This window comes from Branchiostoma belcheri, unplaced genomic scaffold, assembly GCF_001625305.1.
Source record: "Branchiostoma belcheri isolate BF01 breed outbred unplaced genomic scaffold, Haploidv18h27 scaffold27, whole genome shotgun sequence".
Classification (NCBI taxonomy): Eukaryota; Metazoa; Chordata; class Leptocardii; order Amphioxiformes; family Branchiostomatidae; genus Branchiostoma; species Branchiostoma belcheri.
The window spans coordinates 1531957-1551704 of record NW_017803876.1 but is presented as its reverse complement, the minus strand read 5'-3'; the positions used below and the strand labels follow the sequence as shown (position 1 = coordinate 1551704).

General features: G+C 46.7%; 1 protein-coding gene across 8 annotated transcripts in view; it reads right to left on the bottom strand.

Annotated features, from left to right (window-relative positions):
• LOC109472221 (homeobox protein Meis1-like) overlaps window positions 1–18354 on the bottom strand; it is a 49054-nt gene extending 30700 nt beyond the window's left edge. For 4 of the 8 annotated variants that reach the window (XR_002140349.1, XR_002140350.1, XR_002140348.1 and 1 more), the window contains exons 1-7: window positions 18000–18353; window positions 14968–15197; window positions 14377–14527; window positions 13673–13723; window positions 12909–12959; window positions 11503–11670; window positions 7771–7891 (exon numbers count right to left, since the gene is read on the bottom strand). Coding sequence is in view for 5 of the 8 variants with exons in the window: in XM_019771820.1 (XP_019627379.1) it covers window positions 7771–7891; window positions 11503–11670; window positions 12909–12959; window positions 13673–13723; window positions 14377–14527; window positions 14968–15197; window positions 18000–18071 (844 nt within the window). In the remaining 3 variants the exon portion in view is untranslated. Of the gene's footprint in view, window positions 1–7770; window positions 7892–11502; window positions 11671–12908; window positions 12960–13672; window positions 13724–14376; window positions 14528–14967; window positions 15198–15386; window positions 15900–17999 lie in introns of those variants that run through there. The other 4 variants (XM_019771815.1, XM_019771817.1, XM_019771819.1 and 1 more) reach the window with 4 other exon arrangements.
• Window positions 18355–19748: the final 1394 nt, after the last annotated feature.

Here is a 19748-nt window from a genome sequence, read left to right as displayed (position 1 = left end):
ATGTGGGCCTGTTTTATGGCAGATTAGGGTGGGCATTTTCGGGCAAATTTTGCCATTTGGCAAATGTGTTCCAGCAGTCGTGTCATTGACAGAAATGCTTGGCAATTTGGCATGACTTCTTCACAGTGACCCCAGAAAGCCGGCTTCACATAAACGAAAAATGTATCAAGAAATAGACTTTCCGGTAAACTAAATTTACATCGAACTATTCTTCATGCATTTACGCTGCCGTAGGAAACTTTCAAAGGGGACAAGGCTAATGACGGAACGGTATGGCCTCGGGCAGCCAGGACTCAGCCCATTACTGCGAAGCACATGTCAAAATAACAAGACCTTTTGCTTTTACACAGCACATAACATACACTCTAACACCCATGAAAACAGCTTAAATCCATGCCATCGACACTAGCCAGCAACATAAGCCAGTTAAGTTTTAGCAATAATTCTAACTTCCAACCATCCTGCAAATGCCCACATAAGCTGAATTATGCACCATGTTCTTCAAGTGGTGTCTTCTGTCTTGTTGTGCTGCAATAAAAATTGATTTCTGCTATTCCCATGCACCGCCGTCTCCCGCTGACTATCTTTTAAATGCGGAGGTGCATCAATGCCGCTTTTTCCACCGTCATATCCAGAGAACAAATTTCTTGTATCATTAATTTTTACAGTTTTGGCTCAATCTAATGGGGGGAAATGCCACCCTGTGTTGGCCACGCCATCCATTATTGTCACCGAGGCCCAACTCTCCCACACAAGATTTATGACTTCAAAATTACCTCAAATTTCAGACACATTTTGCGGTAAATATTTAATTCAAACATTTTTGATATAAAGTGTCCATATAGATTATTTATGGCCTGCCAAGATGACAAGGAAAGGGAAGAAATATTTCCATCTTTATTTGTCAATTCTGATAATATGGCGAGTCTGTCTGCCACGGGATATAAAGTGGGCTGCGATGGCTGTCTTCCGACTCCCGCCGTCTGATGGAATCTTGCGTTCGCCACGATATTTATTGCCCGCAATGTCCTTGCCCACTAAATATATTCAAGGGAGTATGCGCGACACAGGACAGCTTGTTCCTTCCCGCAATAATTGCAAAAGTTAATAAACTGAAGTTTATGGGGTGGCCGCTGCCATGATGGAGGCGAATGAGCTACGCTATAAAAATGTAATATTTAGATCCCGGCCGGTACGAGCTAATGCAACCGTCCGCCAAGCTGCCACCCCATGTGTCTTAATACAAAGCCAATCCCCGAAACTGTCCAGCAGGAGACGCAATGAAATGTTGCCCGGGATTAGTTTGCTCTTTCATTAACTAAGTTCATGAAAAAGAGTTAGGTGTTATTTTGTGCCTGATTATTCCAGGGATATTTGGGATATTATGCCCCTTTATTTCCCCAGTTTTCTATTAAGGATTAGCAGGGGAGTCATAAATCTTGCCTAGGCTGTCACGGCCGGCTAATAAAAATAATTGAAGGATATAGCTAAGTGTTTCCTATTATTACCTTATAGTTATTTTTTGTCATTCTGGCTGGAGATATTTCTTGGTGCAGTATTGCCAGATGATTAATGTTTGCACTGGGAGCTCTAAACCCATCATAGCCAGAATTAATGTCACAAATGAACCAAGATGAAATCTGTACTCAGAATTATCGCTCAAAAATATTAGTTCCCACACAATGGCGGGAATGAGGGGGAATTTTAATTGAATTCTCCGTGTTTTCCCAAAGTCACATTCCGGGCCCAGCATCCCAGGGATTTCAGGAATTATGTTTTGTGTGTGGAATATCGGTGTAACCTGCACCGAAAGTAGAAAGCAACGACTATGTGCGCCGAATCCGAGATTCGCGATAAGAAGTGACGAATTTCCCTTGTGATGTAGATAGATGTGAATGGTGGTGGAGTGCAGTGTAAGGCCCATCTACCACCGCAGAACAACCTATCCAACAAATGCCCTCCAACAAGACCAAACCAAAATGATTCCCCATAAAGACCGACTGGAGAATTTCCCATTATTACTTTCCTCCTGATAAGGGAAACCCTCCAAATAAAAGATAATGAACCGCTAAAATTGCCGCCAGGAAGCAAGGCCCCAAAATAAATTAGAACAGGTAACAAGGGGGAAGTACGGCAAACACAGGCAAACCACAGATAGGGAGAGATAAATACAATTTCAAAGAAAGAAGAGGCAACATAACCCTAACTGCTTTACTGCTGTAAGTAGCAAAGTGGAAGAAGTAAGCCAGTTCACTGCACACAGATTTCAGTCATTAGAACGAAACGAAACGTTGGTGGAATGAAATTGTCACCTTTTCCAAGGACATTACATAGCTTTTCTGAAAATATTTGCTGAGCAATACTGATAAGACAGCATGTTTGCTCAGAAGCATGCAATCAGTAGTAGCATTACCTTTTTCAGTGTTTTTTTTTCTCTGGTATAACAGCAGCAGAGCTTTACAAAATACAAGGTGTTCTTGATACCAATATTCGAGGTTTTCATTGTTACTTTGCAAACATTATATTACAAATTAATGGGTATTTGTTACATAAAAATGTCAGGAAAATAGAAAAGGTAATACAACAGGCAATGACAAAAAAATCATCCCAGATTAACTGAATAAAAAATTATTTTTACGGCTTTGGCGTACGGACATTTCATTTACGTAAATCTTGAGTAAATCAAATCCACTGGACACCAGACAAACAAAAATTTGAAAAACGAGACAAAAAGTGACAGTTTTACACACTCTGCATCGGACTGTATAAAACTGTGGTACCCACAGACACATGGAGTGTGTTGTTAAGGAAATGACAAGTGCTCTGCCCATGTTTTGTGGCAGATTCTTGTCTTGCTGAGGAGACAGACACAGTTCTGTTGACTTCTCTGGAGGACCATAAACTGGAAAAGTCCATAAAATCCACAGGGAGCCAGTAGTACTGTTGTCAACCCAGGCGGAGCTTTACTCATGCTGAAATAATCCCATCGTGTCAAGGTGTGAAAACTTGTGTAATATGTTCACTTTTTCCCCCAATTCACATGGGTGCGATGACCAGTTAACAGGATTAGTAGCCCCGTCCTAATGGCTGCTTTGGTGTCTAACACCGTTGCCCTGCCCTCCTCGCCTGTGCACCCCATTGTACAACACCCTGTAGAACAAGTCAGGCAAAACGAAACATGCCATTCAGTGAGCAGTGGGGGCAAGGAGTGAGTGAGCTTCACCTGGGCCAGAGAGGGTGAAATCATACTCCATTTCATGTTTGAATGAACACTCCAGCAGGACCCGATGTTTATTGTGTGGGCAACGCTACTGGTCTGAAGTGGCTGGGAACTTCCGTATGCCGCGACCTGAGACCTCTCGTGCCACGGACATAAGACGGAGCCGAAATCCCGTCCTCCAGTGGGCTGAGAAGTTGAAGAACCTCATTACTTTGTGTAATCCCTTTTCGCCGAATCAAGCTGGACAGGTTTACCATCGGAGTGATTTCCCCTTGTGCAACTGATATGGGGTCAAAAACAAACATTATTATTTCCTGCCAGGCAATCGAGAGGAAAAGACACGGCTCTTATCCCCACTTCTGGCCCAAAAGCGGATTTTGCCTTGCCCCAAGTGCCTGCCATGTTGCCCTACATTTTACCAGAGCAGAGGACCTGCTGTTTGTTTCCAAAGGGCTTGGGTCCTGAGCTCGCCAGATAAGGCACTTGGAACATGTGCTAATATTGCAGGGGGCGGAGCTTCAACAAGAAGAAAAATTACCTTCTTGACATTGATTAATCTGCTCTGAAGTACACAAAACATCAGCCCCACTGAGCCAATGAATTATTCACCACTCTCCAGCCTCATGCTTGCTTGGAAGTGTTCTGCCAGTGCCCAAAGGTGGGGTCGTGCCTCCCAGGGCAAAGGCAAGCCAAGGTGCTTTCTTTGTGGAGTAGATTAACCCAACAAGATCACAACAACATCAGGCCCGGCTACAAATTGAGGGCATCTTTTCCGTGCTCTTGCCCAGCGCCACCCTTAGACCCAGCTGGGAAGGACAAAATGTTAAACACTGTCACTTAGGTGTAACAGAACCCACCCTTATCTGCCGTTTCTATCTCTGGAAACTTTCAAGGCATCTTGAGTCATTTTTCTTGCCCTGGTGGAAAAGGGCAAACTGGGGGGAAGGAGGGTGCAGGGCCCGCCTGGCTCACAGCAATGATTAATGATTATCTGCTCTTAATCAGGCAGGGAAGGATAAGATTGGGGGATTTCTCCTCAATGCTGGGAATCTTTTCCGTTTCATTTTTGCAAAAGATAAGTGCCTAGAGTGCGAACAGCTGCAAATGAGAGTTCCTTTTGGGAGCCGTTGTGGGAATTCTGCAAACCTCTTCAAAATGAAGGCAGAAAGATGAATTGGGAAAAAGGATGAATGGGATGTTATTCTGCTAAACAATGGCACAGCCTACCATGTGGGATGGGTGCATTAGCTACTGAAAAAGATCTAATTTACGACAGGGGAAAGGCTTTATAAAAAAAATCACATCTTAAGCTAGTACGTTGAAATTAACTGAAAAGCAAATACACTAATGTATAAACTAGAAGGCTATGGAAGCAGGGAGGTGGGAGAGGGCAAAGTGTCTCACATGGGAGTTGGAAAATGGCCCCATACATCAAAATTTGTTCTGTCAGCAGACTCAACCCTGCCTGCCATTACCAAAATAATAGATAATGCATAAAATGAAACAGAAAAAACGAAAGCAACCCTTCCCCATGGTTACAACAAAAGCCAAAACCTACAAAAAATGTAGAAAACGTGAGAACTTTTTTGGGGACACAAGTGGATCATTTGGGAGAAGACTGCTGTATGCTTACCACCAGAAATGGTCCTGGAAGCATAAAGCTGGCTTAGAGGAAAGTGAAGATAGGATTAAAGCTCGACACAGGATGTTGTACGGGGAGAACACTCATCTCTATCTCTGGCCAGGCCCTTAACTATCCCCTGGAGGAGGAGATTTCAGGCAGTTCAAAAGTTCACCCCTCCCCTAGCACTTTTACTGCCGGCTGGTCAGCCTTAAAGATTGATACTACAATTTGTTCTAATGGCTGGCACTGAGGGCAGAGCAAATACAGAAGGTTTATCTCACTGGCTACTGCCTGTCCTGACGGCCAGGCCTGAAGATGGCTGCCCTAAATAGAGAAATTTATGGCCCCCTCATATTTTAAAGCTCCTGTCATTTCTGTCTAGCGGAATCCTGGGGAAGATATATTAGTGGAAGTCAAATTGGGACAGCCCAGTGATGTGACAGTGTTAACTGCTGTCGCGAGACCTCGCTGTCTAGCTGCCACACCACAAGTGATGGCTAGACAGGCCGACCAGTGACTACTTGTGTTGCCCGTGTCCCCGGTATCCCCACGCCCCGGTTCTCTGTTCGACACGTTCCCCCCAACATGGCGGACGGGGCGGTTTCCTTCGCCCATTCTCCCCCATTCGCATCATTAAAATGCAGTGCAGCTTCTCCCTGGGACCACAAAACCAATTTTACACACAAACCCCTGGTATAATGACCCCTACGCAAACCAGCTTAGGATGATAAATGACCGGCCATTTGGACAAGCCTTTGGCTGTGCCCCCTGACGCTAGCGAATTTCTCCCCTCCTTCTTTCTTCTCCCTGCAAAGGAGCAACCTTTGCTCAGACAGTTAGAAAACACGACCCGGCTTACTGAGCCACAACAGAGCTGTTGGCCAACAGAGCGGCTCACATTTTTTACAGATACGATTGTTTCGTTGGTAAATGATTAATAAACACAGTTTGCTTGAGAAATGACTGTACGGATAGTTTGATTGTCGACCTTACAGGCTATGGATATTTAATATCCTTCCACATAACCCACGAAAAATGAGGCGCCAAATGTGTGGACACAGCTCCGATTTTACTTTGCGAAACCGATTTGCATAATTGGACGAAATTTTAAAGATTAATCGGGCCTGGGATGGCAAAGGTCAGTGCAACGTAATACCGAAAAGCACAGTTTTTCATTATGCAGGCTGCTTGACGAATGTGTTTGGTTGTGAATCTCGACAACGGGCTCCGAACCGCCAGCCGCCATATTCCCAGCATGACGATAAACGGCGCTACTGTGTCGTGGAATTTGTTTCCGACCTCCTACATCAAACATAGTCTGCCCGATAAGTAATATTGTAGGAATACAGCTATTTGTTTGGGCTTACTTCTAACTAACTTGTCTCCCGGGGATTTCAAATTAGTACTGTAGCAGCTTTTGATAAAATTAATGTTTAGAGTCTGGGATAGTAACCAAATATGCTAGCTTGTTAGGCTCCGGGGCCAGAAAAATACAAGGTTCCGCAGCCAACTTTCCAGGATCAGGTTTACGCAAATAAATTTCAATTTGATTTAGACTAAGCTGTGATCTAATAGAGGAGGTTACAGCTTCATACTACACTAAGTTATCACCCCACAGACTGCAACCGTTCACACATCTTTTACAGGAAAACCTGCACAACAACTCACTCCGTATTTTACACAGCAGTAAAATTAGATAAATGTCTCTCCCTGACAGTATTACATATCAGGGTTATGGGGCTGTACTGCCACATTAGCTAGCTACACATTCCACTTGAGTTCTGTTGGAGGGAATAAGGTGTGAAATAGTGTAAAAACCTGCAGAGAGCTACAAATGTAACGGCCATGAAAAACCATGTTTATTGGCCTTGTTCTTGGCAAGTTTACAGGAGAACATTTCAACAGATCAACTGGGTTATAGATAAGAGTAATATTAAAAATATATTGCTATGATACATTTTCTTCAACTGTACATTAAATACTTGGAATTATAAGAACTTTTATCTTACACTAACTAAACACTACGAACAGCAAAGAGTTGGAAGCATAGCCTACAAGTGAATAAATATTAAAACATTTTCAAACCAGTTGTGCTTTAATAAGAAAGGCCTGCTTGAAATTTTATGTCGTGCAGCATCTTACGAAGGTGAAAATTTGGGGTGCATTTTGCTATGGGTGGTAGTTATTTACATTCACAGTGCAGTGTTCAAAATCAACAGAAACAAAAAGTGATACACTTTTTTCTTTATCTTTTCACTTTCCCAGTAAATGCTTTGCTAATCACACTTTTAGTAACATATGTCAAACAACGATTTGAAGCCTGTTCAGCCCTGTTAAGTTTGGACACTGCGCTGTGGTTAGAGTACACTGAAGTGTATGTGCAAACTTCTCTTTTTTCCGAACGTGGCACGGAGCTCAAAAGGAGCACATGTTCTGTAGCCGAACCCTTCTTGCGGTGACCCTCTTCACATTGAACAGCCTTGCGTCACCGACACGGAGATGTCGATTTTTCAACAAGCACGCCCGAAAAAATTTCACCTTTTGAACTCTTGTGTTTTCATGCCATGATTAGCAGACTTTTTTTGGACAAGTACTGCCACCCACAGGACCTAACTTTAGCACTTTCAAACAGGTCATATAAATTTTTGCTGATTACTTTCACTCGATTGATCAACTCAACTTTGTTTTTTGATCGTGCATCACCTAATTGGCTCAATAAATACAGCAACGGTCGTACTTACCTACACTTTGTCGACACAATCTTAACTGATGCAGGCCACAAGGACTATTTTGGAAAGGGTAAAACTTTCAAGTAGATTCCTATCAGCTAGAAGAGGGAAAAGTCCTACTCTGAGCAAACGAAGAGACGGTAAGGTGTGGTCTGTGCCGCTCCTATTTGCGTGCAGCGCAGCCTAGAATCGGGTACCTGTTTCACTGTTGTTGTCGCCACTCTGTGACGGCTGTGTTCCCAGTGGCCCCGGTGTACCGCCCGAGTTTGTGGACTGTGTGTCGTCGGCCCCACCGTACGAACCCGGCTGTTGGTGCGACTGCAAAAAAACACAGAAAACAAACCTGGAGTTAAAACCGTGTGCGGTCACGGAAAGGGGCGAGTTTTGTCCACATGCACAGGTCATGCTGAGAGAGTGCTAGTAGTATGAATGGGTTTACGCATACATAGAATACATGTTGTGAACTGGTACTACTAGCGGCAGGTTATTGACAAACTGTACTGTTTCATCTCACTTAGGATCTGCCTGCAGCACTAAGATGCCAGGGACTCAAGGAGAAATACTCAAAACAGCAAGGGTCAGACAGCCTAGGAAAGCCGCCTTCTCAGTTCAGCAGCGAGCTTTTCAACAGTCCATACAAACAACCGATGTTCCTAACAGCACATGTCAACATTTCTACAACTGGCACAGGGAGGCGTTGGCAGCCCGTTACATGTAACACACTGCCTGGCTTAAACACGGGCAGAACCAGAGTACAACACTACATCACGCCTCCTCATTCACCGGGACCTCACACACAACAGCAAAAGAAGATTATCAAGATGAAATTAGGAAATAAATGGTGAAACCCTATAGGGCTAAGGAAAATTAAATCAGGTAAAATATGAATAATCAGATTACCCAAAACAAGGAGAACACAGACAAAATAAAGGCAGCTACCATTTTGCAGTAATCAGGGCAGAAGGTATCGATGTTTCCCAATCGGTCCAGGGCCGAGAAAATTGTTCTCCAAGGAAGGATGATGAGTGAGAGAGGCGTCAGCTCCCGTGCGTACACTAGCAGGAGTGACTAGAGAGGCTGACGCGGTTTGCCTTTTATGTGTGAAGTGTGTAGAGGGTGGGCACCCCTGACGTTTCTGTCAGGTGCACATCAACGGCCCGTCACCGCCACATCAAGCACCTTTACACACACAATTTTGTCAGCCCTTCGCTCTGGCAAAACAATCCACCACAAATGATTGAACAAGGGAGGTCCCTGGCCAAATTTGCCCAGGGTAAGTACATGTGATGGAAGATAAATACACACTCATTCACACACAAAAAGTCAGATGGCATGGGCCAATCTAGGTGACATTTTGCCTAACCTGGGCAGTCACGGCTTGCACACCAAACTGGACATGCCCCTCTCAAAGGACACTAAACTCTAAAATCTCAGGAACAGATTGCAAAAGATCAGGAACGGAGGGCTCAGGACCTCGCAAAAGTAATTATTTTCTCAACAGCAGACTTTTCCAAGCGGCAGGTAATTCAATTGATGCAAGTTAAGCCAATTTGGCAAGCATTTTGTTATTGACTTGGAGTTGCAAGAATCAATACAGCCTTAATTTCTGGGTATATTTCTGGGAGGCACAGACCCCTTTACCAAATGGGAGACGATCATTCATGTGAATTAAAGTTAGACCCTGCCTAGGGTCTCAACGGTTAATCACCATTCGTCTGAGGAAGGTACTCTCCGGTATGGACACACCTCGCACCCCAAACAAAAGACCTTGCCAGGGCCATTATGTCCGATAATGATATTGCAATTACTGCTGGAAAGAATACACTCTCAATAGCAGGACTCAAATGGAAAATTGGACTGGCGGCTTTTTTTCCTTCTCACTTCGGAAAATGGGAAAAGAACAGATATGAAAATGGCCCCGCACTGCCGAGGCCTACCATCAAACTGGGATAATGGGAAAGGCCAGAATATAATGGGGACCTTTCCGTGCCATTTAGTGCCTAGGTGCCCCACTCGTGATTTCCCCACTTTGAAATGAACTAGCCAATTCTGGCTGGATGCTTCATGCCCCCATTTCCCACAGATTAGGGCAGGACCAGCACACGGGCAGCGAATGGTTGGGTTCTGACTGGTGTGCAAAACAACATATTACTCTTTCTCAAGTAGTTGTAAGGTTCTGTCCATATCGGCCATGCAGGGAAGGGGGCATCAATCGAAAGACTAAAACCATGTGCTCCTCCTATCCATAACTCTGGCTGGCACAAAATGTCACCTGGAAATTCAACCCAATCTTTACTAACTACAAAATTGGCTGAACCAGGGAAAGAAGTCACTCATTCATACAGAGAGAGAGAACTGTGATGTTTACTGATGGCAGTAGATTAATGAAGGGTCATGATGTAATGTGGAATTATGTACAAAAGGACTCAGGTCACCTATTCAACCTGCCTAACGACCTAGCGAGCCCCGAAACAGTCATTGTCAGACAGGGCTGACAGGTAAATTTGGTTATTAAACTTGTGAGACGGAATAAAGGCAGTGTGTGCTTACAAATAAATTTTCCTTGACAGGAACCAAGACAACACCTGGGGGGAGGGCAGGCCTACAAAACCTGGGCGGGAAGTGGGTTTGGGCCTCCCGACCACAGTTTGCCTGGTTACTGGGTGTCAGGCAGCGGGCAGAGAGGTGACATGACAGTTCCCAAGCAGACACTACTTGCCATCTGCCCGGCTGGAAACAGACCGGTAACAGCCCTCCAGACTTGATTAATCCTGAGCCCCAATGCCCCAGCCAACTTTAAATGATCCGGCTTGGGGCCCTGCACAAACTAACTAGCAACACAACACAAGCGTTGCCTGCATTTCCACTTCATTTCCCTGCTGGAGGGGTAGGCTCTTTTTCTTACTTTCGGCCCCTGCACACTCATTGTGTAAGGTCTTTTCAATTGCTTCTGGCCCCTCGCACACAACAACAGACGCCTGTTTGCATGCACTTTGTATATCTCAAGGTTCATCTGACTACGGGGTTGGCATCCCTTGTTGGGGCAGGGGGACCAATGTGTCATCCACACACAGCAGCAAGAACCGGTGGTAGTATAGTAAGTACAAACCTGTTGTTGGCACATTTATTTGGGGACACACAAGTTCAACTGCACTATTATTTTGTGGTGGCGGAGATAGGGCTCCAGAGGGCACCCCGGAGCTTTGGACGTCCCGCACAAAAAAAGTCTCCACAATGTGTTGTTTTTACCAGGGGGGACAAAACTGGATTTTTCATTAAGGCATCGTTTGGTCCTGACTAGTCAAGCAGAAGGTGCTGTGTTCCAGGCCTTTCATGTATAAGACAAAGACCCGACAAATCTAGGCCTAATAGACTGGGACTAGCCAGTAAAAGAGACAGGCCATTAAATTGAAAAGCGGCTACCGTCCTACAAAAGGAGTCCCACTACTGTGTGCAACTCATTTCTGGCGCTGAATGAAGCAGCGTCCACACAAAGCCACTCACAGATAGCAGAGAGGACAGTCGCCACAGAACAATGGCCACAGCAATTAACCATGATTTTCAAATAAAATGGCAATTTGGCGTGAAAGCCACACCGGAATAGTAGGGCAACAGGAAAGCTGCACACCTCTCCGCTGACAATCTGCTACGAGAAAGTCCCACTGTAGACGTGTAAGCTAAGCCCTGACAATGTGTGTTCGGGAAGTGTTGGAACATACTTGGAACACTACCCAAAACAAGCTGCCATCTGACCCTGTGTATTGTGTACCTTTCCAACACTCTCTTAATTCAAGATCCAACAAGCGACAGAAATATTACACAACCTCCATAATCATCGTGGCTAGCAGCTAAATGAAAATGATGAACTTCTAAAGTAGGAACATACATAGATAGTAAAGCTTTCGAGATAAAAATCAGTGCAAACTTACCTGGTCGTGTGTAACACTTGACTCTTGTTGACCGTCACTCGACGTAGACCCGCTTTTGGTCGGCCCTGCCGGTGCACCATCCCTTTCATCTATCACGAGGTCTATGGGCATTTTCCCCTTTAGGCAACTAATGTAGCGGTGGCAGAAATTGTCACAGAGTTCGTGAACCTGAAACAAAGAGAGGAGAGGACACGCGGTTTACTCCAGTGGCTGACAACATGCCCGCCTACAGGGCCGGGGATGGACACCTCCCAACCACCCAGGCCTTCCCTCACAAAACAAAAAAACGGCACCTCGCAACTAGGGGCAATTTACGTGCCTTCAAGTTGAGACAACATGGCGGTTTAGGGGCCAAGGTACACAGCCATTTATTTGAGGCCGTACGTTACAGGTTTGTGTGCCTCCCGTTACACAGCAATCAAATAAAATCCCAGGTCATATATACTACATCCATCCGTTTGACATTCCCTCCTTAGCCCACGCTGAAACGGTAAAGCAAGAGGTCGATTCCTGTCCATAACTCTAAAGCCATAGTGGCTCCTGCCATATCATGATTGATTCCTGTTGTGGAACCAGCCTATCCACTGATCAAGCCCACTACATAAAGTCAGCACAATAAATAATTTGGCATAATGCACATAAAGTCGGGGATGGCCACAGTCCTTGAGCCAAAACGGCCCCAAACACAAGCAGACATGCAAATGTCCCCCAGCATAATAAAAACTGCTGGGTCCATAAATCTGGTCCTAGTCCCTACTGGGGGAATTATCCCTGCCCCTAAACAAATAGGGCAAGCAGGGGAAAAAGGACTGCCTACTTCCAACCCACTGAGTGCCCTTTTAAGGCTAATGTGCCATCTAAACAGATTAAGTATTTGGCCCAACAACACAAGCTATTTCACAAACAACTGTACCCACACACACCCCTGTGGCCGGAGTGTACCTACGTAAACGACCCACTGTCAGTTTTTCCCTGATATCCTCTAATGACCACTATACATCTTCCCAAATATAAATTTGTGTCTGGGGGATGCTCTACCTAACCACCAGGTCCTGTCCACCAAAATCCCCCCACCGAGGCTAGTAAGACGCCTATCAACACAAATCTCCATCAACCCAGTCCTAAATATTTTCTCCGTCCATGTTTCATATTTTTAGTGGGCATTTTTATGAAGCTATGTCTAGCTGCCAAGGACATGATGGTTTGTGGCCTGGCGGTGTGTGCGGATCTGAATGAAATGCCACTACCGGGGTTACTAACCCTCTCAGCTGGCACAACTTTTCAATCAAACCGATTCAAATATTTTGAACACCAACAGTTCCCAGTTTTGTAACCATTTCATACAATCATTCATGCCATGTGTTCTAAAACAGTTGTGGTGAAAAAAAGAAACATTGGCGACAAACCTTTTCTAGCTCTAGCAAGTGGAATCGCAGGACCTGGATGGCTTGAATCATCTGCAAAGAAGGGCGACATGAAGACAAAAAAGTCAGGAAATAATTGCATTTATTGTTAACAAAACATGGGTCTTAATACCCATGTTGATGTTGAGAAACCTCAGTTCTGTTACATGCCTTGAAGAGGGGCATATTTACTACATAGAGGGCACGAACTCCCAGGACTGAAAACACCCAGGCATGAATTACATTAGCCACTACATGATATTTGACATATATGCATGTACTCAATCGCAGCGTTTAACACAAGCAATACGAAGTTGTGCGAATGCTTACTGGGTTAGAAAATCAAATCAACTGTGCTAGGTTTCTAGGGGCTTACCGGACCAACCAGGTTCAAATATTGCAATATGTATGAAGCCCCTCGCACTGTTGGAAAGCATGCAGAATTCAACACTAGCCACAACAAATACACCTTGCCCGAGAAAAAAATTATTGACGTTGCGACGAAACTGACAAGAAGTGCAGAAACTGACGCATTGTAACAGACAACAGTGTGTCTATTTCACAAATGAAAACGTAACTGCTTGTAGCAAACGGTAAATCTCCGTTCTTTTTCAATAAAATCGATATAAAGGCTCGATTCCTGCGCGCGATGGGAAGCATCGCGCCACTTGACAACATCATAACAATACACATGCGGAGGGTTCTTCGACAGTAGGTGACAATAAAGCATCCAGCTGATAATGATGAATATCTGAAGGTGTACGTACCAATCCGTCCAGTTCGGGGTTTGCTGAGAAAAAGGGTTTTTCTGCTCTCGCCTGCATGGCAAACAGAAATGGTAATCAGTACCGCCTCAGAAGTGACCGCCCGTGTTTTATCGCAAGTCGGATATCTCAGCACGATTTAGACAAAAATTACAAAGTGAATAAAAGGGCCGAGTGGACGTAACGACATCCGACTCCGAAAACAAAGGCAAACTTTTTCAACATACACAAGCATGGCGGGTATAGTGGCTGCTCTAAATGCCGCGGCCGGCTTGCAAGCAAGCACACACAAACACGCATACGTTCACATGAAATCTTAACTGGAAAACTATGTGCAAAGCTTCCAAAAGCCCGAGCATTCACAGGCCGCCTAATTGGTATGATAAGCAAGTATCGGGCTCAGAAATCTGCGTCTTTTTCTCAAGGAATAATAGGCAGTAATGCGCCCTTTGATACCTGCGCTTACAGCGGCATATGATCGTGTTTAGGGGCGAGTTATCGCACTAGATCCGCCAGCTTGCAAATACAAATTACTTCACATTCATGAGGACAATCATTACGCCAAAAAACAACAGACAATAATCCGAGTTACAATAAACTACGCAATCTTGTGAAATGTAGACGATATAGAAATGCACAATGGGATCAAAAACCTCACAAGGCAAAAAGGAGAGAAAGAGGATGAAAAATAAGTTGGTTGTTTTTACATTGAGTACCTGCTTGGCGAACACTGCGATGTCTTCGTTGAACGATTCGGACGAGCACACGTCCCCGCCCGCTACTCCCGGCTCTCGTGGGGTGCATGTGGCCAGTTCGCACTTCTCGAAGACCAACGCAAGAAGTGGGAAGAGTGGATGCCTGTACGGGACACCGAAACATCCTCAAATTAGAGTGAAACTGTATACAGTCCCATCCGAGGCGGCCATTTTGAAATGGACATAAAAATTGGCAGCATGTATATTTCATACGAGATTGATCGTCTGTTGCAATTCGTTTACAAACGGGCATCAATGATGAAATATATAGCAAATTATATAGAACTATCGCTGCCGACGACGCCATAAAATGTACTACGACATGTCCATTAGGGTTGCTGTCAGCTTGCATTGGCGGGCCACCAGGTGGGGGGACCGTTCGGGTTCAGTCCGTTCGGCGGGACCAAGCGCCACCGTGCAGCGGCAGCTCGACTTCCTGATTCCCGCGTGAGCACACATGTGCGCTACGGGGACGGAGAGAGGGTAGCGTTACCGATCCTGCGGCCCCGGAGAAACAATTTTTAGCCGCGGCACAAAACTTACCCGTAGATGGCGTCCTTGTCTCGTTTATGCTGGTCATCCTGAGGACTGGACATTACCCCTGTCATGACGGAGTGCGCGGGGTGCGACGTCGGAAACTGGTGCATGCCGTGCCCGTGGTTCATCTGTAGCGGGCCGGGGTCCATGCGATGGGCGTGGGGGTTGCCGTACATAGACGTGGCGACGGCTGCCGCTTCCATGGCCCCGGGGTAGTGTGGAATGGCCGCGTCATACTGTAGCAAAAGGCACACGGGGACATACACACATGTAAGTAAGCAACGCACACAATACCTGTCTCACATGGCAGAACGGTTGCACTCTGAACCCTTCCGGGGCACACACAAACACATCGCCCCGCCATCCATCCACACTCTCGCTGAATTTCCAAACTTCAGAACTCGCTAGCATGAAACTGCACCTACCCTTTGCGCCATTTGACCGCTGCAGATCCCCTCTGACGTGTAAACTTAGCCCGAGAGCCGTCCCTGCTTCGCGCCTTTGATTTCAACTGCCTTGTTACTCGCTCTGTCAGTTTGAACGTACCGGGGACTTAAGCTTACACAAGAATGTCAGGCAACAGAAGGAAATGAATGTCGGCCCGTCAACAAGCGCCTGTAACAAAACTGTCGTGTCTCGTGGCTTTTTGCCACTCAAGCTGTCAATCAAACCGCGGTTGTCATAGTACTGAATGACTGATGATCTGTCATGAACTTTGGGGTTTCCAGCAAAATGCAAACTACCGAGCGCTGTGCAGCGCCCCCGCGGCCCGACCGGCTTTTTTTCTCGATACTTTCCTCAACGACACGAGGTCTGACCACGTCGAAACGCATATGACACGAAAATCGCTTAGTCTCACACTCAGAAGCTCTCTCTACGACACACGGAGGCTCTTCGAAACAAAGGGTTACAAGCCGAAATGATCAGTAAATAGACCCCGTGTGTACAATGGGACGGGTACAACACGCCGGCGGGGGTGGCCGCTTTACCTGGGGGAAATTTTATTCCGCGGTCTTCCCGCGCTTTTTCATACACTGGGCACCCAGGGAGCCTCTCTTCTTTCATAAGCGTCTAGTCAGGGGACAGTAAGTAGACTATCAGCCTCACAGATTTGCTGGGTAATCAAAAATGTCGCGTTCTGTGGCGCTACCCACTTCTGTGACAGCGACGCTCAAATCAATTTTCCACAATGGGAATGCTTATGATAATTTCGTCAATTATTTGCCGGTAACTTCGTGGAGGAACCCTCCCCGGACTTTCTGTTTGTTGAGCCGGTGACCGGAAGATATTAGGCCAAATCGGAACACGTTGTCACAGCAATATCGTTCTCCAGCGACATCATATTCGACATATTGTGGCGGGATGATTTCACTTCCGCATTGGCGAGACCAGGCTTCCCTCCCCCGTTTCGTGCAATGCGCGCCCACTCCGCTGGCGGGTGGGACCGCCCAGTCTCGCTGCAGCGGGCAATTTACGTCTATCAACCAATGGGATCCTCCGAAAATCGCCAGCCGAGCTAATATACACAAAACACTCAATTATCTCAGTTTCATTCTATCATCAATCACTGCTCCGAGTGCGAGGTGGGGGCGGAGCGCTACACCTCCACGGGCCGAAGGGGCCCCGCGAAAAGCAAAGATAAACAAGCGGGGCAAAACCTTCGGCGGAGGGGACACGGCGGGCCGGTCGCCGGGCCAAGTCCTACCGGGTCGCCCTGGTAGGTGTGTGCCGAGAAAAGTTTCCGAGTTTTTACAGCGGTTTTTATTTCGGATTTCCTGTCGTATATTTTATTTCTTTATGACAAAAAGGAGCCCTCTTCTTTTCCCTTGCTAGCATAATAATCCTGTCGCAGCTAGGTCGATGCCTGCCTCTATTTCCCTGGGACTAGGGAAATGCTCGGGCTGGCTGATATACCCTCCGAGTTTTGATGATGAGCGTGCAATCGCATCATGCGCTCGGCTCATTCAACCGCGCCAGAGCAATAATATTCCTGTGATAATGATTGTGACAGCGACGCTTCAGTGCCTCGAGCTGAATATAGATACATACATGGCGAAAGAGATAATGATAGCGGTGATGATGAAGATAATGATGCCGACTCTACCAACTCTCGCCTGTCGCATGTCATATTTCCCAAGACCTTGCTTCCCGTCATAAAAATCTCGGACACGAGTAAAAAAAAATCCTACCAGCCCTTAAACGTCAATTTAGCCCAAGTGGCTGTCTTTTAATAAACATATTATGGAGCAATTGCTGCAGGAAGAAAGACTAGATTGAATGAGAATTTTGAGCAAGCGTGAAACCAAATATACGATATCGCTTTAGAATGTTGATCGCAAGGGAGATAGAAGACGTGCGGGAGTCGTTTAGATGAGAAGGGGATAGGTGCCGGGGTACTGGAGGAAAAGAAATCGTTACACAGGGTGAATGTGACAGTAGGGAGCTGCGAGTGCACGAGCCTGACACAATGTACACAACAGGAAAAGACAACTTGTCACATGCGATGTGCACGAATAAAGAGGACCCCGCGGAAAAGCACACTTTTATGTACATACGCATCTAGGCATTAACTTCCAGTTTTATGTCATGATTTTCTGCGGTCGATGAGAAATAATTCCAGCACATCAGCGATGCCTATCAAAGCGGGCTCCGGAGCCACCATTGATACATATCGGCCGGTAGATTTTCCCTGACAGATTTGTGGCCATCATATAATATCAAGCCTGGCCAAACGACCCCGGACCGCGAATTTGAAATAACTCTCTCAGTTCGTGGCAGTGGAGGCGGACAGCCAGGCAGGGTCGGCGCACGGAGCATGCAGGCATGCACGGTGCAGTGAGGACAGACACGAAGGTAAGGACGGCTGGAAGGGCCCTCGTGCGGCTTACGATAGATATGTGTGGTGGCTGGGGTTTTCCCGCAACTCTGGGAAGGGATGGGGCGGGCTGACATGGTTAGGAACATGCTGGGAAGATGTCTACCGTATCGGGGACTACGGGGTTGAGGTGTAGTGATAGTATGTATGATTATTTCCCCACCTGATGGCTCGATGCCACGTCTTCGCTGTAGTAGGGAGCGTCGTAGTAGCTCTGCTGGAGATACTGGTTCATGCTTCTTCTTCACGTTGTCGTCACGAGTCTCCAGTTGTGTGTGGTGAGTGTGGCCAGCGGTGGTGACAACGACTCCTCAGTGCCGCGTGTTGTTATACACAGTAAGTAAGTCCGAAGGAGCGCTGGGAGGAGACACCTAGTGTTGTAGGTAGTAGTCGTGCCGAGGTACTACTAGGTCCCAGTCGCCGTGGCTCGCGCCGAAGACGTCCGTGTCTGTTAGCCCAGCCGGCCAACTCCTCGGGGTTCCACACGTCTCAGGAGGACTCTTGGCTGTCGAAGAATATCGGACGCAACCTAGAAGGCGAACAAACGTCGGAAGGATTAAATCAAACGTCGTCTACAGGCCGAGCTCTATCCTCCCTTAATCATGTGTCATCGCGGATAAATCTCGGGCTCTAATAGACGAATTACAGTCTTTATTATAAGAAGACTGTCGCTAAACTACCATTTCTAGCTGGCTGGTCCCCCTGCGACTAGCTTATTTTCTGGATGTCCACGTGACGTCATTTCGACTGCCGCAGGCAATGGGCCTTACGGGAAAGCGACTCCGGAGTCATTAAATACTCCATTATGTATTGTTGAAGATGGTTTTATGGCGACAGCCAGACAAAACTAATGATACACCCAATTGCTGAGAAAGGAGTAAAGCCCGGCGCGAACTTTCGCACCAGCAGATCGGAAAATTGGCAACTTCGCTCCCCCGATCGCATTTACCCGAAGTGTCCGTCCCGCCCCTTTCTGTCAGCGAAGGTGCTAGCGCGAAACGCTCCCTGGACGGAAAGTAGTTTTTGGTGGACTGGACAAACCTTCCTCCTCTACTACCCACCGGTAGCCGTGCACGCTGCGTACGGCCCGAGTGCTCTGCTCGCGGTGGTATAACGACAAAGCCCGGAAAATGGACGACGGAGGACCTTGACCCTGCTAAACAGTCCCCTCTAACCTTGTCTGCGTCTGACAGGCTTTCTGCACCTTTTTACTCGGACATAAATCTACCTGAATGACAAGAGATCGCGAGCTTTTCTCCCTCCAGGCTGCACTGTGCTCTAATAAGACAATATGTCAATAATTTTCGCCGAGACTTTCCGTCATCGATTTTTGGGGAGAGAGAGAGTTGTGGTGGTAGCCTGTTTCTCAGACCCTCTCGATCACTCACGCCATCCCTTGCTCCCCAAGTAATCACCGTGACCGCTTCCGTCAACACCTCTGCTACCTGCCGCCTGCCGAGCCTGCCTCCCTGCCTGCCTAAAGCACCAGCACATCGCCGCCTTCCTAACTTAAGCCTTGTCAGTCCCAGGAGTGAAGAACCTCCATGAATGCTTAATTGCCGGTGTGACTTAGGAATAACGCAGTATTACGTATATATAGATAGATGCGGGCATGTCGAGTATTTCTGCTGCCAGATTATCCCGACGGTCAGATTACTATTGACGGGGTGCACACGGTTTGGTCTCCTCGCGGACGCACGAAGCCCTCGACCGCGGGGCGCAGACCTACCTGCCCTGGGTGTCGGCACCCCCACCGCGTCCGTGCCGGCTAGCCGAACTTCGGAAAAGCTTTTCGCCCAAGTACTGTACGGTGAAGGAGGGTTGTTCCCTGAACTCGTGTGGCGTACGGTACGCGAGATGTACTATCTGCCGCTGCCGCTCCCCGCCGTTTTGCACTGACACTGCTTTGCAA